Source organism: Podarcis filfolensis, assembly GCF_964270895.1.
Source record: "Podarcis filfolensis genome assembly, chromosome: 3".
Lineage (NCBI taxonomy): Eukaryota > Metazoa > Chordata > Lepidosauria > Squamata > Lacertidae > Podarcis > Podarcis filfolensis.
In genome coordinates, this window is record NC_139606.1 from 90,048,363 (window position 1) to 90,069,875 (window position 21,513).

At 44.5% G+C, this 21,513-nt stretch overlaps 1 protein-coding gene across 1 annotated transcript in view; it reads right to left on the reverse strand.

Annotated features, from left to right (window-relative positions):
* GALNT14 (polypeptide N-acetylgalactosaminyltransferase 14) overlaps positions 1-21,513 on the reverse strand; it is a 250,909-nt gene that overhangs the window by 24,593 nt on the left and 204,803 nt on the right. The window contains exons 6-8 of the mRNA XM_083604545.1: positions 14,766-14,887; positions 2,921-3,008; positions 880-964 (exon numbers count right to left, since the gene is read on the reverse strand). Of these exons, the coding sequence (XP_083460671.1) occupies positions 880-964; positions 2,921-3,008; positions 14,766-14,887 (295 nt within the window). The remainder of the gene's footprint in view (positions 1-879; positions 965-2,920; positions 3,009-14,765; positions 14,888-21,513) is intronic.

A 21,513-nucleotide genomic window follows, 5' to 3' on the forward strand; every position in this document is an offset into this window, starting at 1 on the left:
TGCTTGGGGACCTGCTGGAGAAGGGTGAGTAATAAACAACAGCAACAACAATTTATTATTCATATGCTGCCCATCTGACTGGGTTGCCCCAGCCATTCTGGGCAGCTTCCAACACATTAAACACAGCAGGACATCAAACATTAAAAATATTAAAAACAAGCCCTACTTCTAATTTCTTATGGGTTAATATGCTTTGAGCCAAACTGTCATAGGACAAATTTCTCAGTATGTATCAAATCAGTGGTGGGGAGACTTTTTCAGCCTGAAGACCTACATTCCCACACGGTCGGTGGGTCCAGAGACAAAGGGACTGGAGAAATAGGGCATTTGTTCAGTAAGCTGCAGTCCAGCTACACAAAACCCAGCTATTTCCACACACACACACACACACACACACACACACACACACACACAGCCCTATTCATCCAAGCAAGCAATCAGCACTAACACAGTTCCCAGCCAGGCAAAAAAAGCACATGAGCAATGCGCAGAACAGACTACTGAGAGGGTGTAGTCTGGGGAGCCCCAAAGGCTGGGCAGAGAGATTCAGTGTGGTGTGGTGGTGAGGAAGTTGGACTAAGACCCAGGAGACCAGGGTTCAAATCCCTACTCAGCCATGAAGCAACTCTCAGCCCCACCTACCTCACAGGGTTGTTGCGAGGATATTTGGGAGAGGAGGAGAGCCATATACACCACCTTGAATTCCTTGGAGGAAAAGTGGAATATCAAGAAGACGACGACAGAGAGGCCTCGGGAGCCACAGTTGGCTCTTGCGCCTAGGGTTCCCTACCACAGCATTAAAGCAATGTATCTTTTGCCTCTCTTCCGCAGATCTGTGCTTGTCACCCCTGTTTTACCTTCTTCCTTCTTGTCACTTACTTGATGGGCTCTGTGGGGTCTGTCCGCTTTGCCTTCTGCTCTGGAGAAAGTTGTTCCCATTTAAAATGCAGGCTCCAGTCAAACCCTAAATAGGAAGTGAACAGCGGGAACAAAGGGATTAGAGATGGTGCTTCCAACTACGGACCCATCGTCGCCAAGCTGCTTTGCATCAATATCATTGCATGAGTTATGTTGATAATCAACACGGCGATTAGTCTTATCCAGGAGGGGATTTCACATCTTCCCATTGCCAAAGAAGAAAAGTCACAGCCTTAATATCCAGTCTATAGATCCTTTTGCGTTAGCTGTCAGGGACTGGACAGAGGAGGAACGGTGGAGACCGCCTCCCCAGGTTGAACCTTGCAGAGAAGAAGAAGACAGTATAGATTTACAAGAAGGGTTTGCAGGAGGTCACAGCTCAGAGAGAGATGAGGAGCAAATTTGGGAGATAATGGGAGAGGAGGAGGAGGAGGAGGGGAAGGCAGAGCTGGAGCAGCTGGCTGACACGTTATCACTAGAAAACATTCCAGACGCCCCTTCTCCCAGAATCTGGAGAGCATTGAAAGTAGGAGAGTAAACGGCTTGGAGACAAATGGCCTCATTGTAAGGTGAGTGGTGCTGTTGACGATTGAGGAGAGAAGGGTGGTGGAGATTACTTGGAGCAATGCCATTATTCCAAGCGGCAGCATTTCTAAGCCTCTCTCTGTGACTATTGAATAAAAAACATTGGCAAGACCTTCCTTGTCTATCTGTTCCTGGCAGCCTACACTGCCCCGTTGCAGGAGAGAAAGCACCTGATTAGCACATCTTTATCTAATGAGAAAGAACTGTGAGATCTGTGGTAGCTTACACATCAGAGGTGGCTCACTGGGTGGAGCAGGGCTGCTATGCCCACTTTCTAGCAAATGAGTTGCTGTTGCTTACAGGGGAAGGATGAGATGACAGGGAGGCTGGTGCAGTGGAAAGGTGGCAGAGCCAATCTGGTGCTCCTGCCAGTACGTTGGTGCTATCCTGACCTCCTTGTCACCTCCTTGCTCCCCATCTCTATTAGCAGTAGCAACCCACCTGCCAAGAAGCCCATGTACAAATTCCACCTCACCTGGTCGGAAGCTTCTGTCACACACAGCAGTTGGTATATTTCTCTATCTCTCACCAGCTGTACATCAGCCTCACTTTATTACACACGGACTATTAAAAGGAGCCCAAATGCGGTGGTGGGTTTCAAGGAGAATTTAACTGATTAGCAATGAAACTGATTTTTCAAAAATTCAGTATGGATTTTGCAAGAAAATCAAAGCTGTCTTGGGTCATAAAGACTCTGTTAAGAACATGAGCTCCGTTGGATCAGGCCAGAGGCCCATCTACTTCAACACCTGTTCTCCCAGCAGCCAACCAGATGCCTATTATTATTATTATTATTACTATTAGTAGTAGTAGTTTATTACCAAAGTCTCCAAGGGACTTACATTTGAAAACATAAACCAAAACGCATTATACTATTAGAATTTCACATAAAACTTTAACGTTCTTACACAAACACCTACAAATATTCCTTTCTTCCTGTAAGTTCCCTGCAAGTTGTTTTTCAGAGACATGCTGTCTCTCATTCTGGAGGTGGAATGTGACTAGTAGCCACTGAAAGCTTCCCCCCCCCCCTTCGAGAATAATATAAGAATAATTCAACAAATCTAAATTCCCTTTAATGACAACCAAGTTGGTGACAACCAAGTTGGTGGCTTTCATTATGTCTTGGAGTAGCAAGCAATGCAAGTACATAAATATAACACTTGTACTCCACATTTTACTCAGGACTTCCTGCATTGCAGGGGATTGGACTCGATGACCCTCGGGGTCTCTTCCAACCCTACAATTCTATGTTTCTATACTTCTTATTCCCCTCTAGTGACTTTGCTCATGCACTTGCCTGAACCAGGCATAGCAAGCATGGTACCCCACCTGCCAATATCTCATATGCACCAGTTTGCATGTTAGTGGCCCCTGGCCTAAACATTTACCTGTGTGCAGGTGACTGCAGACTCACCTCCTCTCAGATCTGAAGAAGCTGCCACATAAGCAAAAGTGTCCAGGTTGATGATGTCAATAACTGGACTCACCACGTGCTTTGGGTCCTGATAACAAAGATGAAAGTACAATAAATATATTTGTGTATTACATTTACGCTGCAAGGGTATTGCATTTCCCAGTCCTGGAAGGCATTAAAAGTTGTACTTGGGAAAATGGGACTTTCCCTGGAATTTGCCAGAAGGCTGTGAAAGGAGGGAAGAGAATACCAGCATCCCAACCCAATAAAATGAAGGATCAGATGCAGAAGAACTTTTTTCAGCTCACAACAGATTGGTTCCATTCTATTAAACCTCTTTTTTTTTTACACTGCTTCTGAGATTAGTGCACTTTGTTTCCTCATGAGTATCACAGGATATTGTGGATATTGCACTGGGTAATGTTTGTGATGTTGCAAACAAAGAGCAACACTCTCTCCATCTTTGCCAATTTGAGGGTAGAGCTGTCCTATTCTACAGCAAGTCTGTCACTTCTCTGCCATCACATAAAGAGAGGACAGAATACTCTGGTACTGAATTGAGCCTTTTTGGAGTATCGTTTCAGGGAAGTGGTGCCATTGGAGCCTACTTTCATTCAGAAAGAATGAGAATCATCCAAAACACGTTGATGAAAAAGTCAGACGGGGTGGTTGTTTTCACTGCAGAAGGAATATCTGTTCATAGAGAAATTCCCAGAAGATGCCAGTTTATTTCTTTTAATTAACTGAAACGTTTTCTTTTAAACAGAAAAAGTGCTATGGGCATGGTCAGGCACTTCCCTGGGCTAATTCTTAGGCTGCTGTAGAGATGCAAGAGCCTCTATGCGTACTTTAGGGTCCCAAATGAGGGGGGGGGCAGTGATTTGTGTAAAGCAAACAAACACCTGCACTTAGGGGCACAGATTCCATATATCGCCTAGGCAGGGCCAGCCCAGGATGTTTTGCCGCCTGGGGCAAAACAAACAATCTCCCGTTGTCCTGAAAAGGAGCAAGCAGTGTGTGTGTGTGTGTGTGTGTGTGTGTGTGTGTGTAAGTGGTAGAAGATGACAAGTGCAGGAGGTAGAGAGCGGTGTGCTCCTTGGAGGCTGGGTCTGCCACCTGAGGCGACTTCCTTACTGTGCCTAATGGCCCTGGTATTATGAGGCTGTTCTGGCATTATGAGCAGAAGGCCTTGGCTCATCATCTGTGCCTTTAAGGCGTTCCTTCCTGCCAGCATTATTGGAGAGGGGCAGGATCTAGCCAAGTGGAAGAGGCTCCCAGTATGCTCCGATAAAGTCCATTGGAAAGGCAACAAGAAAGGAAAGCAGCGAGGAGGTAAAATACGTGAAGAAACTTATTATGTCTTTTCTGAGCGCTGGGCCACCTCCTCCCATGTCAATCAACTTCTCCTAAATCCATTGTTGAGCAGTTCCTTTGTACAGGAAGAGAAGCTTTTATTTTTATTGCAAGGGGAGTTGCAAATATTTGGTCGAATAATTTAACACCTCTAAGCAAACTCACCCCTTTGAAACCTGCTTCCTTAATATTTTTCTGCTGACTGTCAGTGGACAAACCGAAGGGAAGCAGCTGAAGAACATGCAGCCCATAAAGTCAGCAATGAGGAAAGGCAAAATCACTGCTAAAGTTCAATGCAAGCCAGTGGGGAAATCCTTTTGAACTCAATGGGACTTACTTCTGAGTTAGAAAAGCTTAGAATGGCACTATCAACAGTACAAGAGAATATCTCCTCACTCCCACACCTGGCAATTGCTGTGGCTTTTCCAGTTGTGAGAAAAGAGTTTGAAAGAATTAGATTTGACTGTTATGTTTATATAACACCCAGGCAACTGTGTGGCTAACATACACCATAAGACAAAGAAATACAATTTTTTCCTTTTTTTCCTTTTATCTTTTAAAAGCACATTAAAATAATAAATAAACTACAAAGCAAAGAAGTCAGGCAACCCCACCCCACCCCACAAAACCCCACCTAAAATTATCATAAAACTCAGCAGCTAAAAAAGCAATATTTGGTTCTTATTGCTCAATTAATATATAGCCATAGGTGGAAGAGGAGGGCCCAAATATCTATCAGGGTGGTGGTACAGCAAAATTTTGTCAGCTCTGAATGGCCTTTTCGTTTCTATTTCTTTATTTGTTTTGTTTTGTTTTGTTTTTTTTAAAAAATAGCCCAGACTCCAGTTATAGCTCAAAGCTTCAAGCTCTTCTCCCTATGAGACCAAATCCCTTTCCACAGGTATGCAGCTGACTGAACACTGTTGGGAATCAGCTCTTGCAAAAAGCTGGGTGTGAAAATTCTCTTAATTATGCTGCGGTGCATAAATCCGGTAGCCAACGGTGGCCCCTAAAATTGGGTCTGGCACATGGCTTGATGAAGAGAGGCAAAAACCTAATTTCCAAGAAGGCTTGAGCCCTGGAATGCCTCAATTAAACAGTGCAAACTGAAAGGAAAATAGGAAGCTGCCTTATACTACCTACTGGTCCATTTAGTTTAGCATCAGGTATTCTGGCTGGCAATTGCTCTCCAGGATCTCAGAAAGAGGTCTTCACCCTTACCTTCTACTACTACCAGTATTATGGGATGCCTGGGGTTTAACCTAGAATCTAGGTTAACCTAGAGTCTCACCACTCTATTCTGATACTCACTTGGGATTAAAACACAGCAAGATCAGAGAGGAAGGCATTGAATTTATTCCCAAACTGGACTTTGGACCACCGGTGGCCCATGAGCTTCATTTGAGTAAGCCACAGCATGTCTGTAGATCTGTGGTTGATGGTGGGAGATGGCACATCCATAGCATGAAACACCCATATTCATTTTAAATTGTATTCCTATTGCTTTTTTGTTTCTTATATTCTATCCTATTGCATTTGCAATTTGAATTCTATAGAACTACAATGGCTAAGATAGAAAAGTCATTAAGTGGTTGGCCAGCAAGTCCTCAGTAATTTTCAAGTAATTCTTGGAGGGGGGGGATGTTTGGGAACTACTGAAATATTGTGCTTAATACATAAGACTGAAATGATCTTGAATGTCTATAATATCTACTCTCTGAGCATTTTGTTGTAATTTATGGGCTCTGCTGTGGTGGTGGTAGAATCATGGGGCTAAAATAGATGCAAAGATTATATAGATCACATAAGAAGGCAGCAAATAGCTTCAGCCTGAGGCTGGAAGTGCCTTATGTTTTCTTCATAAACTCTCCCCACCCCCAGTATAAAACTAACCTACAGCTAACCCACACAATCTTTTAAAGTTTAAATAACTCTAATTACCATAAAAAAGTTATTCTCTTAAAATTAATTCCCCTACAGCAGGAGTTATTCTCCTACAACTATATTTATTCTCTGACAATTAATTCGAATAATTTTAACATATATTAGAAGATAAGGTTGAGTCTTTATAGCAAGCCCATTATAGCAGGAATAAAAGATAACCGAAGAAAGTATAATCAAGGAAGGAAGGAAATAAATCCAAAATGGGTTGTGAAAGATATCTTCTACTACCAGTGTTGTATAAAAAGCGCAGAGGAAGAGAGGAACAGTATATATATTTTATTCCAAATCTTGGCTCGAGCTGATAGCAATGTTTATAGGCAACTTTTACTGTGGGATCTGGGATGTTTAGGTAAAAGCTTCCCAGTTGGTGTTCGGGTAAGAATTATTGGATGTGTAGAGACAGTACCGACTCTCCTGAATCACTTATATATTTTAAAAAACCAGCCCTCTCTGTCAATACCCTGGAGAAGTCAAAGGCACAGTGGTACTTGGTACTCAAACGGCTTGGCTCCCGAACAAATCGGTTCCCAAACACCACAAACTCGTAAGTGTTCCGGTTTGTGGACATTTTTTGGATGCCGGATGTCTGACTCCCGGAACGGATTAAGTTCGAGAACCAAGGTACCACTGTATTCTCATTCTTCCTCTCCTGCATATATACAGAGCCTGATCCATACAGAAGAGAGAGTCCCACCAAGAGAGGCCAGGAATTGATCCATGCAATGCAGGTGCTGTACCATGGAGTCAGGGCCGTCTTACCCATAGGCGCTAGGGGTGCAGGGCACTCAGTCGCCGGGCTCTTAGGGGTGCCAGGCCAAGAGTCCAGGGCCTGAGAGTTGAGTCCGGGGAAGAGCCCGCCTGTCAGTTGGAGCGCCACAGCCGGCTCTTCTACTGCTCTGTGCCGTGAGTTTGGGGGTGACCGAGCCAGCGAGACACTGAGGCGGCTGGCTGGCTCCGCCCTCCTGCATGCCTGGGACTGAGCAACCGGGGGGGGGGGGCGCCGGGCGTATCTTTGCACCCTGGTGCTTAAGACAGCCCTGCACGGAGTCACAACCCTTCCACTGCACCACTGGTATGTTAATGATATTCATGGAATGGGCAAGTATATATAACAGATATATTTAATGATGCATATGGAGAAGGGCTGTAGCTCAGTGGCAGTGCATCCTCTTTGCATGAAGACAGCCCCAGATTCAATCTTAGGCAACCCCAGGGAGGGACTGGGAAGACTCCCTGTCTGATGCCATGGAGAGTTGCTGCCAGTTAGATCTAGACAGGCTAATAGTCTGACTTGGGGTAAAGCAGCTCCTTATGTTCTCTGCCGCTCAGTCTGTGGCTTTGATATCCTGCAAGGAACCAACAACAACTAATGTGCTTGAGGGTCTCTCCAAGGAGAGAGGTTGGAGGGGATGGAAGTTCAAGTCCTACACAGATAAGGGCTTCCCAATCTATATAGATCTGGCCTCAGATTTCTTGAAATCCATTCAACTGCCACTTCAGCCATCGCCCAGCTTGAACTTCCATCCCCTCCAACCTCTTTCCTTGGAGAGAACCTCAAGCACATTAGTTGCTGTTGGTTCCTTGCAGGATATCAAAGTCACAGACTGAGGAGCAGCAGTCACCTCCAGAGAAAAGGTGCACAAGAAGTTGTTCCGCTGTGAAGGAAAGGGAGGCACGACTAATCTCCTTGATTCTCTCTTGCAACGTTACCTGGTTCTAATTTACCGACAAAAAGACCCTCAAATGCTCAAGTACTATCTAGCTTAACAGGCTTGTGATTGCCCCAGATAACAGTCACCAATGCTGGAGCAAACAATATTCAGATAACTGATGACGGAGAAGAGTAAGTAATGAAGAAAGAAGAGGTTGCTTAGCATCTTTCCTTCAAGCTGGATTCATGCAAAACTATATAGTTTCATGTTCCACCCCCCACCATCTCTCTTCAAACAGGAAAAACAGGAGTGGTGTGTGTGTGTGTGTGTTGGATAGTGGAACATCACCATCCATTGGCTCATTACCATGACATTAACAAAAGCCTGTTTTCAGGTGATGAAGATTGATTCCTTCTGTAAAAACGCCTTGGGCCTTGCAATTACATTTTAGGGGAAAGTTATTTGGCTAAAACAAATTGGTAGTGGTAGACACATCAGCTCTCCAAGTAAAAACAAGACAGCATGCAGAGGCACAAATCCGTACCTGCGCTAAACAAAGTGGAATTCCCCTGCAAGCGAATACTTCTGCTTTGCAATGCTCTCCCAGTTACAGATAATGGACATCCCCCTTATCTGACACGAATTCATTTAGTCAAAGCCGCTCATTTCCACAAACAAATGTGCTCCCAAGTGCTGCTTCTGCCTCCATTATCTATTCATTTCTGGGTGGTTATTTTGAGCCCTCTTGGGCTGAAGGACTTGAGTCCTGACATCCGCCCCTAGCTGCCCCCTCCAGCACCAGAAGTAACTGTCAAGAGGGACTGAGGCCTCTCCTTCCATACATCAGGTGGATGGTGGCTCCTGGCTCCTTTATTAATGGCTGAGAGGCCAAGAGAAGGGAAGGGGATAACATTGACACCTTTCCTGAGCTCTCCTGGGTTCCCATTGCTGCTGCCGAATTGCATAAAATAAGGTCTCTGTAGAAGTGGAATGCTGAGACACAGCCATGGGAGAAAGTCGTTTCGGTTCATCATGATTCTCGCTTCCGCAAACAATATGTTTAGGGATGCTTTTAGTATTTGATTAATTATTGTATTTAAATATTTTGTTGGAAGCTGCCCAGAGTGGCTGGGGAAACCCAGCCAGATGGGCGGGATATAAATAATAATAAATTGTTGTTGTTTGCAATCCAAAACAAATCTATCCTGCAAAATTTGAAGGGTTCTGAATGTAGTGGTGTAGTTCTCCATCTGAAAAAGGTGTATATTAGGTGAAAGTGTGCTTAAAAATGCAAATATTAGTGAAGATAACATAAAATGCATTGTATTAGGGGAAAATGTGTATATTAGGAAAATTTGCATACAAAAATGTGTGTATGTGCATTCAAAAGGCTGGCAAGCTTTTGTGAGGAACTTTTTTTTTTTTTAAGAGCAAACTGAAGTGAAATGTGGAAAGAAACCAAAAGTGACAGATTTTGTAGTGGTTAGAGTAGGGCCTGGATGACCAGGGTTCGATTCTCCACTTCGTCCAGAAGCTCACTGACTGACCTCGGGCCAGTCACTCTCTCTCTCTCTCAGTCTAACCTACCTCACAGGGTTGTTGTGAGAATGGGATGAGGAGGGGGGGTAACCCATTCATGCCCCTTTGACCTCCTTGGATGGAAAAGTGAGATATAAATGCAACGAATGAGTAAATGAATGAATACTGGCACCCCACTGAAGAGGACCCCCTTCTACCAGGTCCTAAACGGAGACTGCAAGCTTCTCCCATACGGGATTCAGCTCCACGAACAGCAGAGCTCTATGCAGATGCAGCCAGGCAATGGAAGCATCAACAAAACCTCAAGGAGACCCTGTCACCTCATGTATCCATCAGAGAAATATGTATCTGTCATGTGTACTTTGCCCGAGAGACACTTTTCTTTTAAAGTGTCTTTGGGGTTTGATGCCCAGCGTTAATTTACTATTCCATTACACCCTCCCCTGCTTACACACACAAAGACACGAGTACACTTTGCTTCTTGGATGCTTGCCATGCGTTAGAAATCTGGCTAAACAGATGTTTTGCTGAATGAAAAATGGAAAGTGACATGATGCAGGTTGCGGGGGGGCGGGGGGCAGTTGCTGATTCAGATGCATTCTGGGTTCTCAATCTCTTTGAAGCGCAGAAGTTTATTAAGCTGAAATGGACTGTTTCCTGCAAGCCACAAATTAAGAGAAGACCATTAATCTTTGGAATGGGAGGAAGAAGAGCGTGGCAGGCAAAAATGAGTCGCCTTTCCAGCACCAGGCTGAAGGTGGCAGCATTAACATTTAATACAGTTGAACAAACACGGTTTGACACTGGCAAAAGAAAAAAGAAAAAAAGATGGGGTGTAATTTTCGCTTGGAAGTAAGATAGCGCAGGTGTGAGACTTCCCCACCTTTAAGGTGGGAAATGTGGGTGTAGGAAAAGAAAAGAAACATCTATTTTACATGCACACAACCGTTCATCTGTCCCATCAACATTTACTCAACGACCCGAAAAAAGGCAAAGTGGAACAAAGTAGTTTTGAAAGGCTACAAATGTACATCTAAGGCATATGGCCCCTTGATCTCCTTACACGATGGTCCCTCTGTTTATCCCATCCAGTCCACACTGGAAATGAAATTAAAGCGCTCAGCATCTCAAATAAAATGAGCTGGGTTGCAAAAGCTATTAACTAAGTGATGTGCTCTTCAGGAAAGAGAGGAAGGTACAGTGGTACCTCGGGTTACAGACACCTCGGGTTACAGACGCTTCAGGTTACAGACTCTGCTAACCCAGAAATAGTACCTCGGGTTAAGAACTTTGCTTCAGGGTGAGAACAGAAATCGCACGGTGGCAGCAGGAGGCCCCATTAGCCAAAGTGGTGCTTCAGATTAAGAACAGTTTCAGGTTAAGAACGGACCTCCAGAACGAGTTAAGTTCTTAACCCGAGGTACCCCACTCCCACCATCTGGCTGGATGCCACATCATCCTTGGACTGAGACCAGCCCTGATAACAGTGTTATGAGTTTCAAGGGGGCCAAGGCTGCATCTAGTAAGGGTTGGAATCTAGTTGAAGAGGCTGCTAAACTGGCCAGGCAAGTTTCTTTGTAAGATAATCGCCACTTAAGCACTCAGTACCTCAAATAAAATGACCTAGGTTGCAATCTGGCTGACTGCCACGTCATCCTAGGACGGAGAACAGCAGTGCTGGGCATATGTGCCATTTGTGTGTGTGAATTGGGCTGATGCTGGAAGCTGGGGACATAGAGACATGTTTGCTCTGTGCTGGACTTGAGGCTCCCCTGTACACCTAACGAGGAAGCAAGGGGTGGGAAAGCTGTGAGCCTCTCCATCCTATGCACAGGTTGTGTATGTGTAAATAAAGCCATATATCCTTAAAGTCTCCACTGGCTTTCATTCCAAGGAAACTGAACCCTGGGGAAGAGTGCTTGAAACTTCTGGAGTCTCTCACTGCTGGGAAATTGGGATAGCGCATAGCAATATAACTGCTGTATGAGAGGCACGCATGCCTGGCTTTTTTTCACTTCACAACCATGCATCAAGCTGACTGGCTGATTTTTTTAAAGGCTCCGTGTTTGCCTCAGACTCCCTTTCTCTTTGCCTATACGAGTCAGGCGTTCTGTGCTCTGGACCTTGAGATTGCTTACTTTTGCACTCATCCTCCCGCAAATCCTGTACCACTTTTTGGGGATGTGTGTGTGGAATCTGTGACACCACAAAGCAGGTTCCTCATTGAAATGCAAGCCGCTAAGAGCACGAGAAACCACTGAGCTGGCCCCTCTTTCAAACATTCATGCAGGCTTCAATTTTGATTGTGTGGGTTTTGTTCTTTTTTTAAAAAATGGGAGGGAAATGAAAAGAAAAAGAGAAATTACAAATAAGAGAAGTTAACAGAGGTGACGTTTTGCTTTTATGCTTCATTCAGGCCCCGCCGCTGCCGCTGCCACTGCAACCATGTAATGAAATTCCTATGGCGCTGCTGCATATGGCATCCACATTCATCCATCACATCAGCTCTGAGCATGAGCTACATTCTCCCAATGCTGCAAGGGAAATACAGCTTGAGCTGCCATCCTGCTGGCTGCGAATCATCAAACATCTCATGCGGGAAAGGCGCCGTCAACCACTCTGATAGAGAGATTCGGAAGAGGGCGAGTGAGCGGGTGGGTGCAAAAAGGGGAGCGAAGGAGGTTAAAGGGGCCATGCTCAAAGCAGAGCCACTTCGCTTGTGCACCATTTCCTAAACACACACCTCAGAAGAAAGTTCAGAGGACATCAGTGGGATTTGCTCCCCAGTAAAACATGCTCAGCATCAGGAAATAGGAACTGTGGACGCATAAAGCAGTGCTGACAAAATAATTAATGCCTTGTTGCAAGATGCCATAGGATGAACATTCCTCCTGTGGAAAAGAGGACCAAGTGTTATGTTTGAGCAAGGATGGTACTGGGTTTAAATCACTGATCAGCTTCCTGGATGCCTCTGGAGAAGTCACGAGTTTACTGCACAGGACTGCTGGGTGATGTTTAAAAACACATAGTTTTGCTTCATATACTAGAACATGCTGCAAAAATTATACTAAGTAATAGATAGATTGAAACTAACAAATGGGAGGTATTCTGAAGGGTGGAAGACCCTGAAAAGGAAATACTTTTCATGATAACTTATTTACTGTACTTGCCATATGTACACGAATGTCACACACACTTTTTTGGCCAAATCGTCGTGAAAATTAGAATGTGCATTAGATTTGATGGCACATTAGATTCGATTGCAAGCTTGAGAAACACTGCTGAAGTAGCAAATACTTCTTTTTGGTTGCAGGGTTTTGAAAATTGAGGTGTGCTTTAGATTCGATGTTGCATTAGATTTTATTGGTTTGGATATACAGTACTTGGGTGAAGGAAGCAACATTTCACAATGTGCTACTACGGTAGTGATGGGAAACATGTGTCCTTCCTGATGTTGTTTAACTCTAGCACCCACAAATTCAATGACCACTGATGATGGCAGCCAAATATCAGTTCTGCAACATCAGGACCACCGGCTCCCCATCCTTGTGCTATGGCCCATGGCTAACTGGTAAAACCGAGCCAACATTTCAGTGTCATTTCTGAGTACAGCTCCTTGCATACACTTATTCAGAGCAACCTTTATTGCTCCCATTTTACAGATGGCACTATCCAATCAAGAGAGGCAAAGGAAGCCCATCGAAGCCGCAAGATACATTGTCAGAGAGAGATGCCGAGAGGTTCCCTGTCCGCATGAGGAGGCTACGAGGACACAACCGCAATGCCTTTATCTCTCTGAGAAGGACAATATTGGAGCTTTAATCTCATGTTCCCGTCTTTACCAGAAAGAGAACGTCATTGTCTGCTGTGAAAAAACCAGCAGGATTTAATTCCCATTAAATCAATTTATTAAAGCTTAATTTGCATGAAATTAAATTCAGCCCCTATTCAAAGAGCCATCACTCCCCTAAATCATTCAGTACTGGGAATTGAACATAGGCCTAATTAAAAACTTGGCTGGAGCCATGCCTGCCTATTCCCTGTGTACCACTCAGCAACCCTGACAGGAGCCCTGGGGCTCTGCTGACTGAATTTGCATACACACGGGACGGCCCCTTCTTCGCTTGTTCTGCAGTATGGGCCTTCACTTCTGGGCCTCATCTGACACACATCACTCACTGAATCGCTGGGACAGGGTATCAGTTCTGCTCAGTCATCATTTCGAAGTGGACCTGAGCACATTTATTGCCAAGGCATCAGAAATACACTCAAAGGAGGAAAAGTTATTGGACATCTACAGAGCAGATTCCAAAATGTCTTAGAAAACAACTACAGGGTTGTTTTTCCCCATGACATAGCTGGGTTTGGATTATTATTTTTCCTGGATAAGTGTACAGCTGTTTGATACCTTGTGATGCTTTGGAATCTGAGTCCACAAACCAGTCCAGGAATCGGGACTCGGGACACAGGCTAAGCTCAGTGGCGGAGGACATGTCTGGCTGAAGAATGTCCCAGGTTTGGTCCCCGTTCTCTGCATAGAAAAGGGTCAAGTAGCATTTCCTTTGCTTGAGACCCATAGTGAGCTATAGGCGGGCAGAGGTGGCTGGATAGTCTGACTTGGTTTAAGGCAACTTCCTATGATCCTAGTGGTGAGCTTATTTCTACCTCAAGGCTGGATTACTGCAAAATGCTCTGTGTGGGGCTGCCTTTAGGGCTGGCCTGGAAGCTTCAACTAGTGCAGAATGCTGGTAATGGGAACAGACTACTGCTAAGGCGCAGTCCCAGTGTTAAAAGATGGCTTCCCATCCACTGCTAGGCCAGGTGCAGGGTTCTTGTACTGGAGGACAAAGCCCTGGACAACAGACGCCCAGGATTCCTTAAGGACCGCCTCAGCTCGTATGTCCTGGGTCCACTGCTAAGATAATCTGGGGGAGTGCTATTAGTGGTCTCCCATGGACCAGACTCAAGTCATTGCAGAGCCATGCCTTCAACGAAGTGGACAGAACACTATGGAACCCTATGGAATCCTTGCCAAGTTTCAGTTGTCATGTTAAACATGGCTTTGTTTCAGGAGTTAAATGCAGTTAACAATATATTTTTCAGTGTTTTAATGTTTGTTCTAAATTTGGAGTTTCACATGTTTTAATCTTTGTAAACCACTTTGAAGCCCAGAGGTGGGGTATACTTAAAAAAATAAAAATACTGTATTGCTCAGATTTCAAAGCCACCTCCCACCATAGCTTTTTTCCCCTCCACCAGTGGCTCCCCGGTCTAAAAGCTGCATGTAAGCAGAGTCGAGGCCCACTGCTACTTCTGACCCAGGTTGAGTCCTACCGAGCTGCTCACGGAACACTTACCTCTTTGATCCTTTGTAAAAGAGGCAGCAGCCAGTCCTTGTTCACCTCACAGTGACTGTCTAGAAAGGTCAGAACGCCTGCCTGTGCCACATCTGCTCCTCGAATGCGGGACCGGATCAAACCTGTCGAGATGCACACAAACTCAAGTGCCGGTCCGAGAGCCTTGAACCCCTAAGCAAGAAATTAGCCGCTAGCCAGGCATGCACACATAAGCAGTGGTGGCTGGTGCCCATTGGACGGGGAGCTGGAGGAGCCAACAGTAGGTGGCGCCAGAGACTATGTTGGGGAGAGCCAACTCATTCTAGCCTCGCCCCCATCCTCCTCCCTGCTGGGGTCTCCATGGCAATGCAGAGGCCAAGAAGGAAGAAGCCGATAGCCAGTGTTAATTCCTGTAAGTATCAAGACAGGCAGGTGGGGATAGCTGAGGTGAGAGTGGTTTTTGCAGGGCAGGGCCCCATTTGCCCTAAGAAAGCAGCCTCCACTGAGACTTCCGGTTTGACTCGCGGACAGCGAGGAAGCACGGAAAACCTCGTCAGGGGTTGGGGGCTTGGGGGAGTCGCTAGGCACTGCGCACCCCAGAAATCTCAAGGGGGAGACCCTTGAGGGACAGGCTTCCCGGAAGCGGAGGAGCAGTTTCGCCTTTTTGTTTTGCAAGCTCCAAAAATGAAAGAGCTGGTTGAAAAGGAACGATTTGCGGCTAATTCACCCAATTCTTTCGGTTGTTGCTGGGGAAGGAACTGAGGATAGCTACACAGACATTTTCGGTTAGTTCTGAAGGACGATGGCCACCTACTGCACCAAAGGCTGCCAACCAAATGTCGCCTAAAACAACACTGGAAACAAATGTGGGGATTTCTTCCTGAGTGACACCTCTGTGGTTTTTAAGGGGAACCATGATAGTGCAAGAAGATCCCTGCTGCATCAGACCAAAGGCCTATCTATTCCAGCATCCTGGTTTCATAGTGGCCAACCAGATGACCTACAGGAAGACAGCAAGTAAGACATGAGTACAGCAGCAGCATGAGGCAGCATCTGTTGTCCTCAAATAGGAAGCAGAAAGCAAAACATGTGTTGCTCTACCCAGCCTGTAATCGCTTCTCAAAGAGTTGGGCAACATGTTTATGGGGCATAGCATCCTTGTTCTCCGTTTACTGATAGCTGAAGTCATAGAATCGTAGAGTTGGAAGGGATCCAACCGTTTAGTCCAACCCTCCAAAGTCCTCTTTGGAGCCAACTGGCACCATATGGCAGAAGCTGGAATAACAGGGCGGCAGTGACACAGATATGAATCGGTAGAATAATCACCTATGGGTTAAATGGATTAATCACTGGGGAGAAATTTTAATTGGTATGGACAAATTATAATCAGTTGGAATGAGAGTTAAGGACTTTTCTGAAGCCAGTGTGTCACTGTAAAAGGGAAATGGGGGATGACCTTTCCTTCTAATAGCGAGTGACAACTTTGGTTAACGTAATCACACATTTTATTATAATTCCCCCAGTTTTTGAAAAGGGAACAATTTTTGAGTTCTAATTGCTAATACATTAACATATTGAAATTTAATTGCTAAATCAGCTAAAATGAGTGCTCTTACAATCACAATACAATAATTCATACTGGATTCTCTGGTTCTGAGACCTCACATTCTACTATGATATTCCCCAAATTCCCAGTAGTGTTCTGTTCTGGTTGAGGAGATTTCACCCCTCCCATATCCAAGAGTCTGCTGATGTTCTCTGCTGATTCTTCAGAGAGGAAGGGCAGTTTCTGCTCTCTACTTATTCCGCTCCAGCCTCACATCAAAGTGTCGGAGAGAGAGAGACTGAGTGTTAGAGAGAGATCGTGTGTATAGATAAGGTTGCTGCTAAGAGAAGCTGCAGACACTCAGTGCAGTTCAGCATTTTTCGTTTAGATCTCATTTAGTTCTGTACACAGTTGTGTATTATAGTTGTAGATAGAATAAAGAAGATATTCTACAGAGCTGCTCTCCGAGTCGTTTATGCTCTGCTACACTCTGCTATGCGACGACTGTCTTCTTGTTGGAGTGAATCCGGTGCTCACAACTCTAAGCTGTGAGTCCACAGCACTTTGACCTGTTCCTGTACAGAAGGTGGTCTCTGGAAGTGCTACCCAGCTCGCCTAGCCCAGTTGGGGCTGAAGTGTGTGAGTCCAGTTGGTGGCACTGGCTCAAGGGCGATGATGACACTGGTACTCTACATTGTTGCTGTGTACTAGAAGCCTTGTTAAGGAAATGCTGGCAGTTGTTTCATCCTTTCCCCCCTGGATTAATCTGTGCATGTGGAGCAAGGCACAACTATCAGCATTAGAACAACATTGCAGCAGAAGGTGCTATTAGTGCACTGGAAGCTGGTATCTCAGCACATTTATGCCAAAGCAGCAATCCTTCCATAGAAGTAGTATCTGTTGAATACAGTAGGACATACTTCCTTTTAAACATACATAGGATTGCACTGCTAATTTACTGTAGTATAACTGAGCCAGAATCTGACTTTAAAAACAAACAAACCACCTAATTGTCGTAGAATGCAGAATTACAAATATCTACATAGCCCACATCTGATTCACTTGTATTTATTATTTCTGAAAACCAAGGTTAGAAAGCATTAATTTAGACTATGATTTTGGAGGGAAAGTGCACAGAGAGGTTTCCAGTAATAGCCCCTAGAGCCTGCTGTGGCAATATTCATCCTCTGTATGTATCTACTTAATCTTTAAAATACAATTTAATTAAACGTATTTTTAAAAATCCCAGAGAGGCCGCCTGAGCCCATCTCGTCTGTTTCGTTAGAACAAACAGCTTTAAAAGGAAGACCCCGGGCATTGTTTTGCCTATTCTAATTTTCTGGCTAATAAGCTGCAGCTGAGACTCCCTGGATGTATTAATAGAGCAATCCCTTTAAACATGAGAGGGGGTGGGGGCGGGTCTATTTTAAGCTCTGACCCCCTTTTGAACATCTTAACTAGCGTACACTCCCTAGAGCCAATTTGAATGCCTAGTCGCCAGCCTCGTGAGAACTGGAACCTATTCATATAACATATAGCATGTTTAGTAGGCCTTGTGAATCTGCACTCAAGCATCCTGGCACAGCAGAGCAGTCACTCGCATGCAAACTTTTCAGCTCAGCTAATTGCACGCTGGTCCAAGGAAACTGAGTCCACGAGTTCTTATCCTTAGAACAACCCTGTAAGGTAGGTTAAGTGGTGACTTGGCCCAAGGCCATTAAGAAGTCTCCATGTCTGGGCAGGTATTGCACTCAAAGATTCCTCAGTCCAAGTCCAGATCCACTACAAAATTGTGGCGCCACATTGAATGAATTATGGGTGGACCAGTTGCTTCAGCCACACAGCCAGTCTGAATAATGATTGAAGAAGCTGTTGGAATCAGCTTCCAAGTGGATCCCAACCTAGAGCTTTAAGATCAGTTTCCCCAGCAATTGTTTCTCTCCCTCTCCCTCTCTCTCTCTCTCTCTCTATATATATATAAAGGTTTTTAACATATTGAGCACTGGAATCCAAACACATTTATAAAAAAGATAATAGTACAGGAAAAACCTATAGGCATCTGGTTGGCCACTGTGAGAACAGGATGCTGGACAAGTTGAGCTACTGGCCTGATCCAGCAGGCTCATCTTCCGTTCTTACATCAATTATCAGATACAATAAAGTACCACACAACAACATATTTATATCTCACGCTCAAGCACATTTATATAACCAGTTGTTTTTTTCCTACAATAAACATGGAACTGTGGACTTAATTCTTTCCTGACTGACATTTCTGTTTCCTGCAGGGAAAACTAACAATTCAAATCCATGGTAACCACACACAATCAACAATTCCATTTGTGTATTTTGCTATTTAAATGTGGGCACCTTTTCATACCCAAGTTCAAAACGTAAAGTGTGATTTGTTTCATGCTGCCAAGTCAACATGTTAATGATCCAGTTGTAATATCTAGAGAGAGCCAAGAATAGAGGGTGGTGCAAAGATCGAAGGTGTCACATGTGTATTGATGATGAGACCACCAAATGGTCTGTAAGGGGCAGTGTTGGGTAGGTTTTAGTCATGTTCCATTCAGTTTCCCCTGATGGGAAGTAGACCAGATTGGCAGAATTTGGTTACTGGTGAATGTTGATTTCACAGTACACTAACCTACGAAAATGAATTTTCAGCAGCAGTAATAGAAATTTCAGGTAGGCAAAGTAATAAATGCTGCGTGAAAACTAGGAATGTCAACAGATTAAAAGTTTTCCTTAAATAGAAAACTCATTTAACTCTTGGGCTGATTAATTTGCAAATTAAAGCCAATTATTACAGTGTTAAGTTTCCCTTAACTAATAACACAATTACTTTTTTTTTAAAGTCACCTTAAAATAAACAATCTCTGTCATGAGATGCCTGGCAGCAATTTTTAGCAGCAATCAGGCCTTTCAGCAATCAGAGCAGCTGGCTCACCATTGTACTAGCTGAAATGGGGAAGGAAGGATGGAAAGTGGTGAAGAGAAGACCACATTTGTACCTGTGAGAGAAAGATGACTCATCTCATTAAAACCCATGTCCTCCTACCCATCTGGGCTCTACAAAAGCACAATGGAAGAGAACAGGACGGGGCAAGGGGAGATCACCAAAGGTGGTCACTGATGCATCAACAAAAAAAAAAGAGGTCAAAAGAGGATTTGCACAATATTTGCATGAGAGAATGCATGTGTATAGATGCATACTCAGAAATGATTAGTATAATTTAAAGAGAAATAAAAGAAATCTCACCACAGTGGGAAAGACTCTGATCTGGTGACCTGGGGGCCTGCTCAGTTTGCTGTCCAAGTGCTAAGTGCTGATGGGCAATTTCAAGGTCCCTGCTGTCTCTTAGGAACATAGGAAACTGTCTTCCACCGAGCCAGAACATTGCTCTCTGTGGTTCAGTATTGCCTGTGGAAAGTGGCAATAGCACTCCAGAGTTTCTACCTGGAGATGCAAGGGTTAAAACCAGGATGTTCTGCATGCAAAAGCTGTTGCTCTACCACTGACTGAAACTGAGATGTTACCATGGTTCTTTATCTTCAGACCTGGCTTGAACTTGACCTTTTTTTTCAGTAGTGGGCTGTCCCCTGAGAACTCTTCAAAGAAAGGTCTCTAAGCTGCAAAACAGAGTACATGGGCACCTTAAGGTAACCTGTTCATGGGAGCCTCTTGGGCCTGATTCGAATCACATGGGAGGAGCCATGCAGAGACTCCACCCCATCCCAACATTTAACTCAATTTTCTAAAGGCCAATGTTGTCACATAGAGGGGCAGCTGTATACAGTAGGTTCCTTTCATGTTACCCATGGTAGTTATCTCAGGAGTGGTGCTGCAATGACTCCTTACAGGTTTCCTGGTGATATGGGAAAGACACTGATGCAACAAATCCAGTTCCACCAGAAAAACAGGAGTTCTGAGAGGTGGCCTCCCTTCCAGTTTGGTTTGTCTGGGAGGAAATTGATGGAACGGGGAAAATCAGAATAATTAGGGGTACAGCCTAGTTTGAATCACACTTCTTGTCCAGAAGACAAGTAGGCAGGAAGGAAATAAATGGATCTGCCAGCTTTCCTCCTCTTACTAGTGCATTCAAATATCTGCCTCTATCTGCCTCTGTGCTGTTTTTAAAAGGTTGGAAGAAAGAGGGAGAAGTTGGGAAGGGGTGGTCCCACAATGCTTCTAATTAAAACTAGATTAAAGCCTGCAATTAATACAGTCTCCCTATCAAATGTAGGTTTCAGCCAACACTGACTCCTAACATACAGGAATCAAGCACAATTTAAAAGCCTAGTTCAAACCTCCAATTAGAACAAAATCTTTGAAAGCCTTGGAATGACCTGAATCAGTACTGAATGAAAAGAATAATACAGGCTATGGTTTCAGTCAATGTAATGATGATGGGCTATAACTTCCAAACGCCCACCCTCTGCCTGACTAAGAGCAGAGACATCAAATGCCTCTATGAAAGCAAAAGCAAGTAACTTGTAAACGCAGGGACAAAAAAGGGGAAAAAATCCCATGAGAGGTATGGGCTCTAAGGACATGATTAGGACTTTGTCTCTTCCATGAAAGAGAGGCTGCAGAACAGGGTGGAACTGTTCACCCATTCAGAGTGAAGACAGGAAACATTGCCCTCACTCTGGGTTGGCTTCATGGCTGTTATCACAGTCATAAGCAAATCCAATTGACTGCATGACACATGAGGTCATCTCACCATGATTTCTGATTAGCTGGAACACAAGACTGAAGAATCCTTGTTCTTAAAAAAGGCACATGACTGAAGCAGGTGCCAAAAGGGGGAGCAAACAGGAGGAAACTGAGTGCTGGTGGTGGCTGGCTGTGTGCTTTATGGACATGTCTTTCAGAGTACATTTCAAGCCATGTAAAAGCCCTTTTTCATGCCATATAAATTTAGCACAGCCCTGGATAGACTCGGATAGCTACTAAATGGTAGCTTTGGGAAGCTCATATACATACCAAGGTAGAGCTGTTTCTCCTCCAGTGTGGTACAGGGTGTGACTTTCTATAATCTGACATGAACAACTAATGGTCACCTTGCTTTTCTAGCTTTCTGCAGTCTAACAGGGTATTCAGCCCAGGTAAAAGTTATGGTTTTCCCAGTAGTGACGTATGGAAGTGGGAGCTAGACCATAAAGAAGGCTGATGGCTGAAGAATTGATGCTTTTGAATTATGGTGCTGGAGGAGA